This window comes from Rhyacophila brunnea, unplaced genomic scaffold, assembly GCF_057557595.1.
Source record: "Rhyacophila brunnea isolate RB1 unplaced genomic scaffold, BYU_Rbru_1.0 scaffold_2, whole genome shotgun sequence".
Taxonomy (NCBI): Eukaryota; Metazoa; Arthropoda; class Insecta; order Trichoptera; family Rhyacophilidae; genus Rhyacophila; species Rhyacophila brunnea.
The window spans coordinates 25,311,895-25,329,829 of NW_028232859.1; the positions used below are offsets into that span (position 1 = coordinate 25,311,895).

At 36.7% G+C, this 17,935-nt stretch overlaps 1 protein-coding gene and 1 long non-coding RNA gene across 3 annotated transcripts in view; both read left to right on the plus strand.

Moving 5' to 3' along the window:
• Positions 1-17,935, plus strand: part of LOC147072108 (zwei Ig domain protein zig-8-like) — an 81,233-nt gene that overhangs the window by 55,337 nt on the left and 7,961 nt on the right. The window contains exons 3-6 of one of the 2 annotated variants that reach the window (XM_085946641.1): positions 11,502-11,698; positions 13,836-14,046; positions 14,826-14,936; positions 17,770-17,900. In XM_085946641.1, the coding sequence (XP_085802767.1) occupies positions 11,502-11,698; positions 13,836-14,046; positions 14,826-14,936; positions 17,770-17,900 (650 nt within the window). The remainder of the gene's footprint in view (positions 1-11,501; positions 11,699-13,835; positions 14,047-14,825; positions 14,937-17,769; positions 17,901-17,935) is intronic. The other variant, XM_085946642.1, reaches the window with a different exon arrangement.
• On the plus strand, positions 612-8,999 carry LOC147072109 (uncharacterized). Its single transcript, XR_015070604.1, has 3 exons — positions 612-692; positions 6,600-6,736; positions 8,874-8,999. It is a non-coding gene; the product is annotated as an uncharacterized LOC147072109 (long non-coding RNA).

The window sequence follows — 17,935 nt, forward strand, 5'->3', positions numbered from 1 at the left end:
ATAAACTGTAAAGCTATGGATTAATATGAAATCGCATCGCTTAGATAATGGCAGGGCTGTTGAATAAAATTAAAAATAAATAATTATGTATTTTTTTTTTAAATATATTATTTGAAAACGTAAGTCTAATATCAAGATAGCTATTACAATTCTAACTACGCTTCATTAATATGTATATAAACCATTTAAGCTCTTAAGCTATGGTCAAAGCTCCTCTTAAAGGTGAAAGCGATGTTGCGTACTGTATTTATCTCACAAAAGTGCGTCACCGAACAAGTGCGTGAACAAATTTCTCGCAAATGCTGATACTTCACACCGAGCCAATGGTTTCATGGACTACGAAAAATCCTTCGACAGTCCGCGCCATCTTCTGTACGGCATTCCACACAGCGTCGTCGCCATAATCAAATTCCTATATGGGATAGCACATATTGGTGATATTGTTATCACAATATATTCAAAGTCATGACCACGTGATCTAAATTTGACATGGTTGAGTGCTTACCCTGTTCGCCTTTATCATTCTCTTCCACTTCATACTACAGAAGTCAATACCACCTGACCGAGGTTGTCATATTTAAATAAATGTAAGCTTAAGGTAGACATATTTTTACATATGGTTATTGTAGGCCTCCGAATCCTCGGCTAGCTCCGGGCCTGGAGTGGAGGTACATTCAGATGATGGAGAGCAGGTAGGCACTGTTTATACTTATTGAAACACAAAGTTCTATATTATAGTCTGATTTATTAGCACCATAACCACAATAAAGTTACAATGTTTATCGAAATGTCTAATTTAATTAATCGAAGAAAAGTCAGAGAACACTTATTATTATAACTTAAGATTTAATGCCTTATTATTATCACTACGTTAACACTAGCGAGATTGCGCGAGCACGGGACCTTGTTGTATAAAGGTTGAGGACCGAGTCCAATAATCAAAGACAAAAAAAAAATGCGCGAATAAAACGACTAAGTCGCTGACTGACACTCGCGATCTGTCAGAGTGACAGTAGGTATGAAGGTAGAGGGGTCGACCAGTAGGTATCGAACCTTGGCGCACACTTCCTCACAAGTCCTGGGGACTTGTATGTAAATATATGGATAAAATTACGCCGCTGACCTTCGCAGGTTCAGGGTCGTAAATCCAAGCGAAGACTGATATTGAATTTAAAAATATTGGGTTTATATGCAAATCTGGCCGATTTCATCCCTTAGCTCAACGTTTTTCGGGTGACAAAATTAATTAACGGTTTCCTTACGAGAGTGGCGGAAATTGTGCTATGACTAATTACCCGCGACATCTACGTAAGGGCCGACTAAGAAAAATTATAGGCGCGAGTCGGCGCTCGCCGCTGGGCAGCGTCGCTCACTCGTCACGTACGTCCTTCGAGTACCTAGGAGTACTGAGATCGTGTAATTGCTGTAGCAATACTGCATTGTTTCTGGGCCAGCCCCACGAAAAACGCACCTACGAAGGCGTGCGAGGCATCGACGGATTCGTGGTTGAATTACCTATCGATACAGCACACCCCCCGCGTGGTGGCGCTCTTCATGGCTGAGGGAGGGGCGTTCGCGCGGCGGCCGGCTTTCCGGGCTCTAGCGGGGCGAAGGTACCTCTCACTCAGAAACAAGAGTACTACAAAGTTAGCCTGGATGATATGGCGTCATATGCCAGTGGTTAAATTGGCATATTTGTGGCACCAGGCCTACGACAGCGCATATCAATCTTTCGGCCAACTACCGTCGGGGGGCTCAACTTTGAGGCGTCCCGACGGCCTGAATACCTACTTGACGTTGGTCTAAAAACATGAACTCGGTAGATTGGCAATCTGACTACAAAATAAAAGCTTAATATAAAACGATATTACGCGGGGAAGTTACTTGATTCTAATATATAAATGTATCGGTCGTGCAATCTTTCTCACGTTAACAACTAATATAGCTCGGTGTCGCCGCAGGCACATACTTACGACTAGTTGACGGATGTCATTCCGTCAACCAAACATATAGGCAGTAATAATTGCTTAGTACATACTCATACCTAGCCGATCAAAGATTTCCCGCACTTTATTCCAGTACGTGGTCTCCTTGATCGACCAAAATCATTGATCCGATTCTCCCGTCGTGCGTGAGCGTGATGCCGTCATACACGCGAGCGAGAGGGGCTCTGTCACTGCAAAGCGAGAAAATTTGTATCGCGAAATCGGTTTCTACACATACGACAGAGACGCCGTCGTATGTGCGAGCAGGAAAGCTGCCAGAATACCGATTCGGAAACGCCGCGCGCGGAATGACCGCGGATATTAATAATCGAAATTGAAATGAAAATTAATTACGCGGGATCGTGATTATAATCGGATCGATGATTGCCTAAGTGTTGCTACGCTTTGTGATTGCACATACGTGCAAAAGGGAGCCTTCGCAACAGGCCTATGAGCATATATCAACAATTACTGTGCCGTGTACGTGCGACGCGTAGCGACATCGATCTATATGCACTTATCACTACGTACATCTTAACTATCTAATTACATACCCCCAACGCCCATCTATAAATCCCGCTTTATTACTTGGTTACCCTTTGCATTATACATGAATATTTTACAATTTACACTATACATTATTATTACAACTAATCACATTTAATTTAATTACCCTTTACCATATTGACAACAAAACAAAAATTTAATCTTATACTATATTACCTATTACCTATTATTTACATGGTCTGTGGCGACCGACTTAACCATCCACAGTTCACTCTGAGAAGCCGTGGGGCCTGTCAGAGCAAACTGCGGGACTTAACACATGAAATATTTTGTTCAGCTTTGCCAAGGGTCATCATCATTTCATCGGTGGCGCATTGACTACCAGGGTCAGACCGAGCGGCTGGGTGGCACTACTCCTTATGGGAGCGCCCCCCTCAGGGGCGGAAAAACCTGTCGGTGACAAATCCCCCCAACCAAAGCAAAACCACCGCCAGGATCTGACCTCAATTAGCCACCGGCCCCCTTGGCTCCGCCTCACAAGACAAAACAATACATGCACAAGACAAAACCAACAATTATCAACGTAAAAAAAAATATCTAAAATAATTATAACCACTACGGCATGCACATGACAAGGAAAGGGTAATTATTATTTATTTATTGGCCCAGAGTCGGGTACAAGAATATAGAAGAAAAAACGAAATTTTATATAAGGCAAAAATGGGACTTTAAGTAACTCATTCCCGGGCTGCTGGTGACGAAATAGTCTGCCTGTCACCCTCCTGACGTGGAGTGTTTACTAGGACAAGGTCTTAAGAAAGTACCTTTCCACCAGTCCATCGTCAGGGGTGGGTGTACAGGTTTCCCGGTGTGAGCCAGGCAGCCCGTTCTGGGACTTGCAGAATCATACGCCAGGGAGATTCCCCCGGTCGTATCCTCGACGTCGCTGGTACATACATGGTATTTTCTTTTATTTACAACAAGAGACAAAATTTACATGCGCAATATATTAGTACAGAAAAAAAAAAAAAAACAAACAACAATAAAATAATATCGCCGTTCCGCCTACTCCCTTTCGACGCGGTGGAACCCAACTCATACCCGTGTGAGTACTCCGCTACCCTGGGCCCCTGTCCCATCTATGCGCGCGGTGTCCTTGCTGTCACGTCACGTAAGAGCCTTCTGTTTGAGAGTTTTAGTGGGCTAAGGTGTGCACTCCTTTGGCCCACAACTAGTTGCCTTACGTGCGTGACCCTTCTGGCGCGCATCCGGATAGCGGTAGTAAACAACGACGTATAGTTCTGGGCTCCTACCGTACGTCTTCGGACGCCGGTAGAACGGACCCTTTTTGGCGCCGTTTTCCCGTGCGTCCCGCCAAGCGGAAAAGGAAAGAACCTGTAAAAGAAACCAAAATGGACCGTCACACATCCTGCTACGCTGCACATGAGCTACGTGCGACGGCCGTCCACCGTCACCCTCCAGCGCCCCCCTACGAAGTGTCCATGGCTAGTCCACGCTTCCGCGGCGTTCTGTCCTGGGCGCGATCGAGTCAGCTACCCAGGATTCCACCTTCCCTCACCACGGCAGCCTCCGGCGATCACTGGACGAGAGGTTACTCCGCGCAACTTCGTCGATCATCCAGACGCCGTGCGTGAGTTCTGGAACGTCGCGTTTCGCCTACGGGCACCGCCAAGGTCACCAGAAGCTCAGGCTGACGACGCTCGCACGCCACTCCTGCTAGAATTTATTTTGTATGAGGTAACGTGTCACTGTCTCACATCAACGCACTCCAGTGTGCCCCGACAGTGCACTCGCGATCACTTCAGGCTCCCTCGATGCAGTGTCTTGCGGAGGCGATCGTTTCTCGCCAACCAAGATTAAATCTTCCCCTGTCACGGTGAACCTTGGCGATGGTCTTTGACGCGAGGGGCACTCGGGCCACCTCCGCCTGGTCATCCCAGTCACGGTGCACAGGTTCAGGGACGTCGTGTCTCGCCTACGTGCGTGGTCGAAGCCACCAGAAGCTGCGGCAAATGACGCAACTCGCCACTCTTGCCAGAACCTATTTTGTATGAGGCGACGTGTCACTATCGCACATCAACGCACTCCAGTGTGCCCCGACAGTGCGCTCGCGATCACTTCAGGCTCCCTCAATGGCATGTCTTGGGGCGATCGTTTCTAGCCGGCCAAGATTACATCTCCCCTGTCACGGTGAACCTGGCGATGGTCTTTGACGCGAGGGGCACTCCGGCCACCTCCGCCTGGTCATCCCGGTCACGGTGCACAGGTTCTGGGACGTCGTGTCTCGCCTGAGCGCGTGGTCAAAGCCACCAGAAGCTACGGCAATTGATGCAACACGCCGCCTCCGCTTCTACTAGTTATATGTCCAATAAAAATCTCCCATGCACATTTAAAATTATTATTACTATTAATTTTTCTTAATTGTTAGTTTCAATTTTAGTATTAATCACCAATCGATTACACAGGGTGCTAGATTCAGCTGTATCGGTTAGCATAATAATTATTAGTCCGAGTTGACACAATGTTAGTCGGTTATTTCACTACGCAATGTTGACGCCAGCTTCGGCGTCGATACAGAGCACCTACCGTTTGTCGAACGGCTGTTCGATTGTAGTCTCACCGCAGCCTCCTCCACCTCTCGGGCGGGCAGCTGGCTCGCGCCGCCCACCGCGTCGGCCTTGGTATGTCCACATCAAAGCATGGCGATTTCATACTAAAATTGACTTAATATTACGGTTTGTTTTCTTAATATTATTTGCTGCCAGACTTGGGATTTAATGTTTACTAATCTTGCTAAAATAACAATCCCAAGCTATGATTCGTTTTCGACAGAAAAGAGAAGCGAATTGATGCGCGTATATTTTTTTTTTAATTTCCTGTGTTGTTAGACACATGGCTTTGGTCCAAACGGTTACTGGCTCAAAATATGCCACCCACGTTCGGATCCATCGGTGCAACTCACACGCTTCGCTGGACTTATGCAAAACCCCTAAATCTAATAACATGTGACAGTACCTAGTAAAGTTGGACATGACATATAAATTTTATTCAGGTTTACAGAAAAAAGGAATATATCTATTACGCTTTCAAAGAAAAGTCAATAATATTCGTCCACCTCCCTGGCACTCGATGCATGTCCTCTATTCATCATTTCGTATTCATCCCATCACCCACTGACATCATCCCATCACCCACTGACACTATTCTTGACAGAAGACCGTCGTCAGCTCCATGGCTGATGATGCGGTGCCGGGCGCGTTAGCCGCACTCTCCACGGCCGCCTTCCATCCTTCAGATGCCTCCGGTCCCGCAGGGGCCGCGTTCGCGTTCGCACGCGGGCTCCTGTCCGGATTCGTCTGCTCGTTCATGTTTCGCCCCGTAATTCTGTATACAAGGGTCTCACCGATCCTGGCCTCTGCCCACGCATGCTGACAAGTTATACGATGGTATCAGCGTTTGTTTGGCATCGCTGCGTCGCTTTGTTCGGCATTTTACGCGAACTTTTAACAATGTTTTTGTTTTCGTAAAATTTTTATAAGTCTACGGGTTTTATTTTTAAAATTTCACAAGTGTTTTTATTTTATCGCAAAATTTCACTAAGTGTTTTGAAAATTCACGAAAATTTTACAAGTCTTTTTATTTTATCGCAAAAATTTCACTAAGTGTTTCGAAAATTCACGAAAATTTTACAAGTGTTTTTAACACCAAATTTTTATAAGTGTTTAGATAATTTCGAAAAATTTCACAAGTCTTTTTATTTTATCGCAAAAATTTCACTAAGTGTTTTTGAAAATTCACGAAAATTTTACAAGTGTTTTCAACACCAAATTTTTATAAGTGTTTAGATAATTTCGAAAAATTTCACAAGTCTTTTTATTTTATCGCAAAAATTTCACTAAGTGTTTTTGAAAATTCACGAAAATTTTACAAGTGTTTATAATTATATATTTTTTTTTATTTTATATATAGTTTTTATTAGCGACAAAAGTTCCTTTCGCACTACGCTGCTCTTCCTGTGAGCTTGGTACACCAAATGTTATTTTACCAATGGTACTCACTATTTTATTTGTATATCTGATGCTGTAGTGGATCTCAGGGTTGGGATCCGACCAGGTTCATGCGACCTGGACAGCACCATACTGTTGGGCGCCACGATGTAGGCCTCCGAATCCTCGGCTAGCTCCGGGCCTGGAGTGGAGGTACATTCAGATGATGGAGAGCAGGTAGGCACTGTTTATACTTATTGAAACACAAAGTTCTATATTATAGTCTGATTTATTAGCACCATAACCACAATAAAGTTACAATGTTTATCGAAATGTCTAATTTAATTAATCGAAGAAAAGTCAGAGAACACTTATTATTATAACTTAAGATTTAATGCCTTATTATTATCACTACGTTAACACTAGCGAGATTGCGCGAGCACGGGACCTTGTTGTATAAAGGTTGAGGACCGAGTCCAATAATCAAAGACAAAAAAAAAATGCGCGAATAAAACGACTAAGTCGCTGACTGACACTCGCGATCTGTCAGAGTGACAGTAGGTATGAAGGTAGAGGGGTCGACCAGTAGGTATCGAACCTTGGCGCACACTTCCTCACAAGTCCTGGGGACTTGTATGTAAATATATGGATAAAATTACGCCGCTGACCTTCGCAGGTTCAGGGTCGTAAATCCAAGCGAAGACTGATATTGAATTTAAAAATATTGGGTTTATATGCAAATCTGGCCGATTTCATCCCTTAGCTCAACGTTTTTCGGGTGACAAAATTAATTAACGGTTTCCTTACGAGAGTGGCGGAAATTGTGCTATGACTAATTACCCGCGACATCTACGTAAGGGCCGACTAAGAAAAATTATAGGCGCGAGTCGGCGCTCGCCGCTGGGCAGCGTCGCTCACTCGTCACGTACGTCCTTCGAGTACCTAGGAGTACTGAGATCGTGTAATTGCTGTAGCAATACTGCATTGTTTCTGGGCCAGCCCCACGAAAAACGCACCTACGAAGGCGTGCGAGGCATCGACGGATTCGTGGTTGAATTACCTATCGATACAGCACACCCCCCGCGTGGTGGCGCTCTTCATGGCTGAGGGAGGGGCGTTCGCGCGGCGGCCGGCTTTCCGGGCTCTAGCGGGGCGAAGGTACCTCTCACTCAGAAACAAGAGTACTACAAAGTTAGCCTGGATGATATGGCGTCATATGCCAGTGGTTAAATTGGCATATTTGTGGCACCAGGCCTACGACAGCGCATATCAATCTTTCGGCCAACTACCGTCGGGGGGCTCAACTTTGAGGCGTCCCGACGGCCTGAATACCTACTTGACGTTGGTCTAAAAACATGAACTCGGTAGATTGGCAATCTGACTACAAAATAAAAGCTTAATATAAAACGATATTACGCGGGGAAGTTACTTGATTCTAATATATAAATGTATCGGTCGTGCAATCTTTCTCACGTTAACAACTAATATAGCTCGGTGTCGCCGCAGGCACATACTTACGACTAGTTGACGGATGTCATTCCGTCAACCAAACATATAGGCAGTAATAATTGCTTAGTACATACTCATACCTAGCCGATCAAAGATTTCCCGCACTTTATTCCAGTACGTGGTCTCCTTGATCGACCAAAATCATTGATCCGATTCTCCCGTCGTGCGTGAGCGTGATGCCGTCATACACGCGAGCGAGAGGGGCTCTGTCACTGCAAAGCGAGAAAATTTGTATCGCGAAATCGGTTTCTACACATACGACAGAGACGCCGTCGTATGTGCGAGCAGGAAAGCTGCCAGAATACCGATTCGGAAACGCCGCGCGCGGAATGACCGCGGATATTAATAATCGAAATTGAAATGAAAATTAATTACGCGGGATCGTGATTATAATCGGATCGATGATTGCCTAAGTGTTGCTACGCTTTGTGATTGCACATACGTGCAAAAGGGAGCCTTCGCAACAGGCCTATGAGCATATATCAACAATTACTGTGCCGTGTACGTGCGACGCGTAGCGACATCGATCTATATGCACTTATCACTACGTACATCTTAACTATCTAATTACATACCCCCAACGCCCATCTATAAATCCCGCTTTATTACTTGGTTACCCTTTGCATTATACATGAATATTTTACAATTTACACTATACATTATTATTACAACTAATCACATTTAATTTAATTACCCTTTACCATATTGACAACAAAACAAAAATTTAATCTTATACTATATTACCTATTACCTATTATTTACATGGTCTGTGGCGACCGACTTAACCATCCACAGTTCACTCTGAGAAGCCGTGGGGCCTGTCAGAGCAAACTGCGGGACTTAACACATGAAATATTTTGTTCAGCTTTGCCAAGGGTCATCATCATTTCATCGGTGGCGCATTGACTACCAGGGTCAGACCGAGCGGCTGGGTGGCACTACTCCTTATGGGAGCGCCCCCCTCAGGGGCGGAAAAACCTGTCGGTGACATTATGTTATATTACGCACACGATGGTCGAGCGGTAAAGCGTTGGCTCATAATACAGTGGATCTCTAGTTCTAATCCCAGGTCTGGAAAATTTTCATGTTTGTTTTTCAATTTGTGTTCAATTTCACGTAAAAACAAAAATCTGATTATTCAACCTCCACTCTGTCTAGACCCATGCAATGATATTAAGTAAACTGTTACTTTATTAAAGTTCGGCGATGACGTTTTGTACTAGGTACATAAAACAAAGACCGTAGCTAGATATCGAAAATCCTCAAATTTACATTCAAGATTGCTAGCAGCCCTGTTCGATATTCCCAAGCCCGGTCTACCGGCGGAGCATTGCTAATGCAAGTTTTGTTTCTCGGTCCAGCGGAGACTGCGAGATATATTGCCGCTCTAATGGCGGCCGGGGGAAATGGCCCGCGCTTCAAAACGCAATCCGACTAGATTGAGGACGCCCGCTCACGTTCACGGGAAGCCCCGACCGAGATTCTGACTGCTTTTAAAGCTATGCCCCTTCGATGCCTGTATTTTATCAGTTTTATTTTCATCCTTTGCTCGGCTTCTTACTTAGAACAGTATTCAATTTATCGATGTTCTCAATTGTTTTATTTGTTAGTAAGCATGTAATTCATGAAGACGTTGGAAAGTATTACAAGATTATGAAGATTTAACAGTTTATCAGATTAATTTAAAGTAGGTATAACCGGGTGATAAATAGAGTATTGAACGTATTGCAGAGCCGTTAAGCGTTACGTTGAAATTAGGCCAGCTGAAGGAAACTGATCAAAATAGATAAATGGAATTTGGGATACATAAACAAAAGTAATCAAATTTAATTAAATCGACTTAAAGAAAAAAAGACCACAGCTTCATCCAATTCAACTAAAAAATTAATCTTCTTTGTTGAAACGTGGTTCCCACTTATCAATATATTTAGTTTCAACTGTCATTTAACATAAATATGCACATATAGACAAAATAATATATTATAAAGCATCAGTTGTACACTAACGTGTCAAATTATAAATGAAGTTGTATAGTTTTCAATACGCAGTGAGAATAATTAAATGTCAGTGGATCTAAAATAACATGCCCTCTACGTTGAGAGTAGATCAAGTGTCAATTTGTTTAATACATATTGAAAAAAAGGTCTCGATGTTTTCTTCAGGGGTATATTTTTTTGAAAAGAAATCCTAAAAAGAACAAAGATATGTGAACACAATACTACTGGGTAGTGGTAACATTGCATTATATTTTTCATCCCATTTTTCAATAATTTTACATCTGGTAGGTAGCATAAATAATTACTAAGCCTAACAATATGAACTTTTAACTTAAATCCTATAAAAAATATTTTGAAACATTATCCATATGATGTCAAATTATTTGAATAAAACAGAATATTACTAATTTTGTTTATTGTTAAAACTTCCTTCTTTGATATAGGTATGTTATCTATATAATTTTAAAGGGATAATTATTGCATCACCACATTTCAAATTTGTACTTTTTGTGGTTGTAGGGTAAACGGTCTTAAGTCGTGTTTTTACGAAATTATGATTTTAATGCCAATGTTTGTAGAGCATTGTGCTCAGGGCTCGAAATGGACCGGAACGCACCGCAGCGCCGTTTCGGTTCATAAAATCTCCAAAATTATCGCTTCGTCTTGTGGAAATATTAATTTGACCGTCTGAGCTAGATATGTCATATAATAAAAAATCTAACAGACTTATTTTTATAAAATACATACACAATTAGATAACAACGTTCATATTGTCATAAAATTATCGAGCGCTCCGGTTCGTAAAAATTTCCATTTTGAGCGCTGATTGTGCTCTTTTTTGTGTACGATAGATTTTTTCACATGTAAACAAAATAAATAGATATTTTGAAATAGCTAAGTCGAGAAAATCAGTTTAACTCTAATTAAAATTACTTATATTCAAAACTTTGAATACAACATAATATCAAAACTTAATAATGCATAAATAAAATAAAATAAATAAAAAAAATACAACAATTAACTTCTAAGCAAGAGTATTTTGAAAAGTGTGATTTATTTCAAAACCGATTATCTCAGCTGCAACCAAACTGACGTAAGCACTTTTACCCTGAAACCATAGATTTGTGAAGTGGTTTAACAATATTCCGTACATAATAAATGTATGAAAGTACTTATTAGATTTAGATATACCTACCTCCGATCATATTATTCTAAATATTATATTATTTTTAAGCGTAATAATTACAGTAACTTATAAAATATATGTTTTAACCATGATGACTGTACAGTAATTTTCACATACTTATTTGTACTTAAATGTTTTTTGTAAAACTTTAAAACTATTCATTTTAAATGGGACAAAGAAACGGTTAAATTATTTTGAATAAATTATTCTTTTGTAATGCCTTTCATTTTGTCACGAAAAACAATGAAATAACAATTTTCAGACTGAAATATAATAACATAATATCAAAAGCCTTTTCTCTTTTTGACAGGAAATTGTATAGTTCAAGCCGAAGTCCACAACAATGGCGGTAACAACGATTTGTTGGATACAGTTTTCCAACAAAGTGAGCCGACATTGTCACCCGCAGAACCCTACTTTGACGTGGGAATGGCGAGAAACGTCACTGCAACAGTCGGAAAAACTGCTTACTTCGGCTGCAGAGTGTTCAACTTGGGAAATAAAACGGTACTTTTATTCAACAGTAGTATAAAGCTCACTCATTTGAAATTTGTAATGAAATTATGTTTCCAAGTTTTGATGTTGCAACATTGTATCAAAACTACGAACAAAGAACTAAAGCAACCAAATTAATACTACAGTGCATATTCTAGTAAATATTCGTGTATATTTATCAAGGGTAATAAACCAAAAAAGAATCTATTAAAATAAAATTAACACGGATAAATGTATTTTGTATTGTCTAAAATATGATTTTCAGTGTCCCAAAAGTAGGTTGTAAATATATCCATTATCGTGAAGTTCAATAGTTTTGGTACGAAACAAGATACGGTGGAATGGGCACCGAGAGAGAAAGAAAGCAATAAAATAATTGGTTAGACGTAAGTAGAGTCGGTAATAGCAACCGGAATAATAATTTCATTATGCCTGCCTTATTAATGCGTATGAGAAGAAATCACTTTGACGCATACTAATGGTTCCACAATAGTATGAGTAATTTCGTGAATAAGTAACAGAATATAATTCTAGTTACTTACGTCCTTTCGGGTTAGCAATCTCAAAATGCAATGTTTCTGGATAGTATTATAATACTTATACTAAAATATTGTTAAGGTGGACATAATATACCTACGTGTTATTATTTTAAATAATTCACAATATTTATAATACTTACTCATATGCATACTTACTTATATACACGATAATGCATAATAAAATTCAGCGCCTATTCTCTCTAATTATATACTAAATAATGTATTATTTGTTAATGTTATTTCTTTGTTTTACTTAATCAATAATATATGTACAAGTATTTGGAATACATAATTAATAAATAAACAAACAAATTAATTAAATAAATAAATTTTAATACCACATAAAATCAGAAAAAAATACGAAAATTGAGTAGGTAGGTTAAAAAAGCAAAGGGGCTTTTCCATTACTTACAAATTGAAATAAAAGTGATGAGACAATTTTGAGGGAATTTGAGGTATATTATAAGTTTTATTACTTATATTTCTTTAATAGAGTCTACTGAAAGCTGCTTTGACCATTGTTTGAATTTAAACTAATAAAGTTATTTGGTCTAATTTGAACATTTCAAAGAATGATTATTGTGCTTTTCAAAAATTAAGAGAATTCGTATCGCTTTCTTACTGAACTGTCACTTTTGACGTACCTCACTCGATATGAACATTAACACTGTCAACTGAGGGTACTAGATGGAAACTAAATTTTAATAATATATTTTGACATAATTATAATGTGTACTATTATTAATATACGTTTAAATTATAATGTAAGTAGGTATCACTTATTGCATAGCAAATATCAAAAATTAGTTTTTAATTTAATAACTAATGTTAATACATGAGATGTTCTTGTACTTGGAGAGTTCCTTTATTTGTGTTGTTATTAAGATACTTTAGCAGATAAACAGTGACAAACTTAAAATTCTTTCAGTTGTTAGTATACGTAGCACAGCCCACAAGATAGATACTGGCCAAAGATGGCAAAAAGCAAAACTAAGAATAGGTACCTAAATCGATTATAATTTTTAAATGCAGCATAATATGTGTATTATTTTTTGTTTTATACAGTTACTATCCCTAAAAAGTTCGCGGCATTATACAGCGAGCGAGAAGGTCTTTTCTCATCGTGAATTGACCGTAATACATTATATGGAATTAGGGATCACGCACACTCTAGTGCACGCCAACCAAGGTTGCTCCTGGGACACTTTCGGCACAAATTTCGCCTATCGTTCGTTACGCCACGGTATACGCCTGCATAACGGGTGTGGAAACGTGGCGGGTGGTGGAGGGAAAAGCAAGTTACTATCCCGGGCTAAAAATATAAAAATCAATTCATTTTCATTATAGTTTAATTATAATAAAGCAAATTCAGACAACTCTATTAAAGGCCATAGTATTTTAACAAATATTATAAATTTTTTATTGATATTAGTTTACTCTTTTATCTCATAAAAATACTAACATAATATTATAAAAAAATAGATGATAAATTCAAATAAAATTATAATAAATCAAAACATTCGGTTTGCTTTGTTATTTTTGTAGTGCAATATTATTCTTTTGATATTATTTGTTTCCTTTTAATGAATAAACTAAATGTAATTCCGTAGGTTTCATGGATACGACACAGAGATCTTCACATATTGACAGTGGGCAGCTACACGTATACAACAGACCAGCGGTTTCAGGCGTCGCATCAAAAAGAATCAAATGAATGGACGCTTCAGATAAAGTGGGCTCAGAAAAGAGATTCTGGCATGTACGAGTGCCAGATTTCCACACAACCAGTTAAAAGCTTCTTTGTGAACTTAAATATTGTTGGTAAGAATACTTATTGTCTGTGTGTCTTTTTAATATTCATATCCAATTCAGTACTTACGTAAAATTAAATAATATAATGTATTGTTTCTCAGAAATATCTTGAATGAATATTTCAAATTTAATAAACCTTCTATTCATTGATGCGATTTGGTAATCTTGTTAAAAATTTTAATATGAAAATAATTAATATATGGTTTCTATTTCACGTTTATTCAAATCATGTAATAATTTTTAAAATATACTCGGCAAATCACTAGAGCTATTTTTAGATATTCCTTAATATTATAAAAAATCTTAAATTAAAAAAAAAAACATCACTAAAAATAATTAGTGTTAAGTTTTAGATATATGAATAAAATTGCAAAGAAAAACAAAAAAATATATTTTTTCAATATTTTAAATGATAAATAGTTTCAAGGTATTTACATTTTCTCATAAAATAATAGATACCATTTATATGAATATTATATTCGATAGAGTGCTTATAAAGTCGTAGGTCTGGTGAAGTCACGTGTTATTCTTTTTCAAATTGTGTTTGGACCCAGAACATGAATCTAATAAATTTAGCAAGACAGTGACTGACATCTATTTTTCGTAAAACAAAAATCTATTAATCCAACCTCCACTCTGTATAGACTCAATTTTGCTCCACTAAGGAAATTATAGTAATTTATTTTTTGCAAAAGAAATAATAAAGTGTAATGTATTATGCAAAAATACTAATATTTTGGTAAATCATCTTTTTTATCAATATATTGAATAATATTGATTTATATTAGGTTATGGTATACCATCCTATGAAAATGATTCACCGATGCGATGGCAACCACCCTCGCGTTCTCGGACAACCCTTCATGACGAAATTTATCACACGATGTATGCGGATCAAGGTTGAAAAAACTGTAAAATAATAAATAATTTGTTTATAAATAACAAGATTTTTCCTAACATTTCTCTAACATAAATAAATTTACGTGACTTTTAGTGTAACTAATAATTTCATGAAATTCGTAATATTTAATCAATAAATATATTCTTTTGCATGCATCTAATATTATAATATGTCGTTCGAGTAGTTGCTCATTTACATACATGTCAATATTCAAATATAGGTATCAATCAATCAATAAAAAATCTAGTGCCTATCATATACCCACTTCTATAACCACGAGTTACGGATTTGAATCCCATGTCCTGCAAAATATTTACATGCAGTTTTTTTCAGTGTGATTTTGAAATTATGTCACGGAATAGATTAAGCATAATATGGCTAACCACCTGTTTTCACAATAAATCTGTTATGAAAAATGAAAGTAAGACAGTACTTGTCTTACTTTAAATTATTTATTAATTAAATTAAAATTATTCGTTTACAATTATTATTAGGGAGGTAGGCAAGATCCATATTGAATTGTAAATGAATAATTTTATAAGATACAAGACATAATAAAGTATATATATTAAATATGTTTACTGCGTTTAATGGAAAATTTTTTACATTACTTTGTTTATTTTTTTAATTATTAATAAATAATATCAATAATATGTTACATGAATTTTCTTTTTAATTTACAAAAGTTTACACAATATTTAATGCATTATATTCTGTTGAATAAGAATCCCGAGGTTGTACTTCAAATAAACATTATTTAACCATATTAACCATATAGAATTAAACATGCAGTTCAGAATCAATGTAACATCAGTAATCTACTTGTAATAAACTAATCGATTGGGTAAATCTCATTAGTGTGGTAATTATGTCATTAAATATTTACAACCATTTAATCGCTTTTTATTCAAACACTCTGTCAACTCGTTTGACATAACAATTTACGAATTTACCAGGTCATGTTTAATATTGACTGTAGTGGTAATAAAATTAATTTTCCGTTCTGTTAAAATATAATTCCAAAGCTGACATGATTAAATCCCTTTTGAAGTAATCGTATTTCCCAAAATTAAATATTGGACATTGAATAATTATTATTAACACGTAATTGATATATAATTTACTTTAGTAGTAATATTAATTAGGTATATTATTTAATTCCACAACTTATATGTTGAAATAATTGTTATGGAATTTAATATAATTAATATTAGGGAGGTGTGGCAAACCTTTGATACGAGTAGGAGACGGAAAATCAAAACAGGAGAATATTATACTAAAATACTAAGTTTATTAATTTTTAAAATTTTCTAACTAACCACTAGTATAATATTGATTACAATGTTTTTGTTTTTATCAAGTATTGTGTATGTTTTGTTTATTAAAGTATCCTCCACGTAACTTTGCAATTGTACACAATGACAAGACTTGTGTGTAATACGCACTTCATATTAGTGTATTAGTAAATGCCAGGCGCCTGATTGGCTGATTTCATCAAATAATTCAAAAAAAAATATTCCAAAATGCAAGATTACGTGGAGAGTAGTATACTAATTATCATTTTATGTAAAACTGCATTTATAATCAGCTTGAGTTATTGATTTATATATTATATAATTATTATGAATGAAACATAGATTCTAAAATCAAGTACCTACGTATGCAATGGTGAGGACAAAATATTAATAATATACATTAAAAACTTAAGATTTCGGCATAAAAGTTTTATTATATACATAAATTTGTATTATACATTATTATTATGTAAGTATCGGGTAATATCAAAAATTTGTTGTGTAGAAAGTTTCGGAAATGTATCATTTAAATACATGGGTTTAAACTAGTCTGCAAAAATATGATAAGTAAAGTATAAGAAATCAAAAAAGCGAACATAATCTGTCACGATAGTTATTAAATTTAATTATGTAGGTTGAGTAGGCAACAGTGGCGAAGGATAGAGGTAGGCTGTTAAGATCCGCGATAAATAGTGGACGTCAGTCATACGTATTTGTTTTCATTGAAATAAGACTACAATTTACAGATGGTGTTGGTTAGTTATAAAATTCATGTAATCCCTTCGAAAACCAAGACATAATAGATAATAGTTAAAAAACACTCGTATATCTATAAAATATCTAAAATTATGCAATTTAATCATACATAACTTTGAATATTTTATAGATAGAATGATATGTTTTATATATTATAGTTTGGTTGAGGCAGGGCTTAATAAATTAAAAAAAATAAACAACATTTACGTGTAATATGTGTTCTTACTCCAACGAAAACAAAAAGTATGAATGAAAAAGTGTTCACAATTTGTCGTATCGCCCAAAATATACCAAAACTATTATGGTTTGGTTTAGGCAGGGTTTTATTGATTTTTAAAAACTAATCAATACCATCTGTAAATTGTAGTCTTATTTCAATAAAAACAAATACGTATGACTTTTTCAACATTTTTAACAAAAACATTTTTCATTTTGAAATCCATTATAACTTTATTAGTATAAAAGTAAATGTAAATTTATAATATTAAATTATTTATATTTGTAAGGTAAATAAATAGTCTTCTTTAATATCTCATTACAAAATATTCTGAGAATCTATATTACCAGATCTGTTAATATTGAAAAAAACATTATAAAAGTGTGTTTACTTTTATTTTTCGAATTTTAACAAACACAATATGGACATGTTAAAAAAAGCATAATATCGTAAAATATATATTTGCAGATATTTTTACTGAATATAGTGTCATATCAAATAACTATTACAATATCCAGCATTATAAAAAGATTAATATTGATGTTATTATTTATTTTTGAAAGCAGTCCCTACTGCAAGGATTCTGGGAGGCCCAGACCTCCATGTTGATAAAGGAAGCACCATAAATCTGACATGCACCATAAGGTTCAGTCCAGATCCACCTGCTTTCATTTTTTGGTATCACCAGGGTGAGGTAAGACTTTTTTTTAAATATATATTTAAGATACC